This window comes from Centruroides vittatus, unplaced genomic scaffold (assembly GCF_030686945.1).
Source record: "Centruroides vittatus isolate TY-2023 unplaced genomic scaffold, ASM3068694v2 scaffold_1014, whole genome shotgun sequence".
Taxonomy (NCBI): Eukaryota; Metazoa; Arthropoda; class Arachnida; order Scorpiones; family Buthidae; genus Centruroides; species Centruroides vittatus.
Window position 1 is genome coordinate 465,551 of NW_027122665.1, and position 2,523 is coordinate 468,073.

General features: G+C 44.7%; 1 protein-coding gene across 1 annotated transcript; it reads left to right on the forward strand.

The window, feature by feature from the left end:
• The first annotated feature begins 210 nt into the window (after positions 1–210).
• Positions 211–2,523, forward strand: LOC136986149 (V-type proton ATPase catalytic subunit A-like). Its single transcript, XM_067283630.1, has one exon. It carries the CDS (start codon positions 276–278, stop codon positions 2,130–2,132), a length of 1,857 nt encoding a protein of 618 aa, XP_067139731.1. The 5' UTR covers positions 211–275; the 3' UTR covers positions 2,133–2,523.

The following is a 2,523-nucleotide window of genomic DNA, read 5'->3' on the forward strand; positions in this document are numbered from 1 at the left end:
TTTTCTAGGTGGCGCGGTTTTGAGTTCGTCGTCGCATAAATCATTTTAAGAGCGCGTTTCGGAAAAATAGAAATCCGCGTTAATTTTTATAAAATTTTCAGGAAAATCTTTACGTTTTAGAACAATCAAGAATATAAATATTTCGACATTTTATTCCCAAATTAACTAATAAACGGGTAAAAATGTGACGATCGGGGCGCGCCCTGTCGTCGCGCCGGCGAACCGTCGTATATATCGTAAGAGAGAGAAGGTCGTCAGTCACGAGATCCGAAACGATGGATGCCACCGACGGGAAACTCAAGCGATTTCATGATGTGGAGAAGGAATCTAAATTCGGCTACGTGTTCGGCGTCTCCGGACCCGTGGTTACTGCCGAAAAGATGGCCGGAGCGGCCATGTACGAATTAGTTCGAGTCGGACACGATTCTCTGGTCGGAGAAATTATTAGATTGGAAGGTGATATGGCGACTATTCAAGTCTACGAAGAGACTTCGGGTGTGACCGTCGGAGATCCCGTGTTGAGAACCGGTAAGCCTCTTTCTGTGGAACTAGGTCCAGGGATTATGGGGAGTATCTTTGATGGTATCCAGCGACCTCTCAAAGACATAAATGTGAAGACCGAATCTATTTACATTCCAAAGGGTATCAACATCCCCGCCCTCAGTAAGGTTGCTAAGTGGGATTTCATGCCCACCAACGTGAGAGTGGGGAGCCACATCACTGGTGGTGATATTTACGGAATCGTTCAGGAAAATACGCTGATAAAGCATAAGATAATGCTCCCTCCCAGGTCGAAGGGAAAAGTGACATATGTCGCTGAGGCGGGTAGCTACGATGTGACGGACGTGGTGCTGGAGACCGAATTTGACGGAGAGAAGTCTCAGTACACCATGCTGCAGGTCTGGCCAGTTCGGCAGATGAGACCCGTGACCGAGAAGCTGGCGGCCAACTTTCCCCTGTTGACCGGACAGAGAGTCCTGGATTCGCTCTTTCCCTGTGTGCAGGGTGGCACCACCGCCATTCCCGGAGCTTTCGGTTGTGGGAAGACTGTCATCTCCCAGTCGCTGTCTAAGTATTCCAACAGCGACGTTATCATCTATGTCGGGTGTGGGGAGAGAGGAAACGAGATGTCCGAGGTGTTGCAGGACTTTCCGGAGCTGACCGTCGAGATTGACGGCTGTGTGGAGTCGATTATGAAGCGCACGGCGTTGGTTGCCAACACGTCCAACATGCCGGTGGCCGCCAGAGAGGCGTCCATCTACACTGGCATCACGCTGTCCGAGTACTTCCGTGACATGGGGTACAACGTCTCCATGATGGCAGATTCGACTTCCAGGTGGGCAGAGGCCTTGAGAGAGATCTCTGGACGTCTGGCAGAGATGCCTGCAGATTCGGGATATCCCGCCTATCTGGGTGCCCGTCTAGCTTCTTTCTACGAGAGGGCCGGGCGGGTGAAGTGCTTGGGAAATCCGGAAAGAGAGGGAAGCGTCACCATCGTCGGGGCCGTGTCGCCGCCGGGAGGCGACTTTTCAGATCCCGTCACGTCCGCCACGCTCGGGATCGTCCAGGTATTCTGGGGATTGGATAAGAAGTTGGCCCAGCGTAAACACTTTCCTTCTATAAACTGGTTGATTTCTTACAGTAAATATACTGCTGCACTTAACGATTTTTACGAGAAAAACTTTCCTGAATTTATTGCTCTTCGAACCAAATGCCAACAGATTTTGCAAGAGGAGGAAGATCTGTCAGAAATTGTGCAATTGGTAGGTAAAGCTTCGTTAGCTGAAGTCGACAAAATTAAATTGGAAGTGGCAAGATACATCAAAGAAGATTTCTTGCAGCAAAATGGATATAGTGCTTACGACAGATTTTGTCCGTTTTACAAAACGGTCGGAATGTTGAGAAATATGATGACTTTCTACGATCAGGCTTGTCATGCGGTAGAATCGACTTCTCAGAACGAGAAAAGAATCACTTGGGCAATGATTCGCGAAGCTATGGGCGATATAATGCATCAGCTGAGCAGTATGAAATTTGCCGATCCCGTCAAGGACGGAGAAGTGAAAATAAAACAGGATTTCGAAGCTCTACAAGAAGCTATTGGAGTAGCATTCCGTAATCTTGAAGATTAAGTTTTTTTTAATATATATTTATTGGTGACATTGCAAAGAAAAAAAAAAAAAAAAAAAAAAGGGAATTAAAGAATTAGACCTAATTATGCAATAATTGGGAAAATGTAAAAGTTAAAATCATCATAATTCCAGAAGTCAGAATGCAGGAAAGAATGTTATTAACCCAAAGGATTTTCCTCTAAATATCTGGAAAATTAAATTTTAGAAAATTTTTGTTGGTCGTAATCAAGATCTCGAGAGATATTGCTGTTGTATTTGTGAAAAATATATTGTTATTATGTAAGACTGAAATGAGTTTAAAAAAAAAAAATAAAACATTCCTCTTGACATTGTCAAAAAATCTAGTGAAAATGTAAGTGAAAATTAGCAATAAATATATATCAAATGTTAA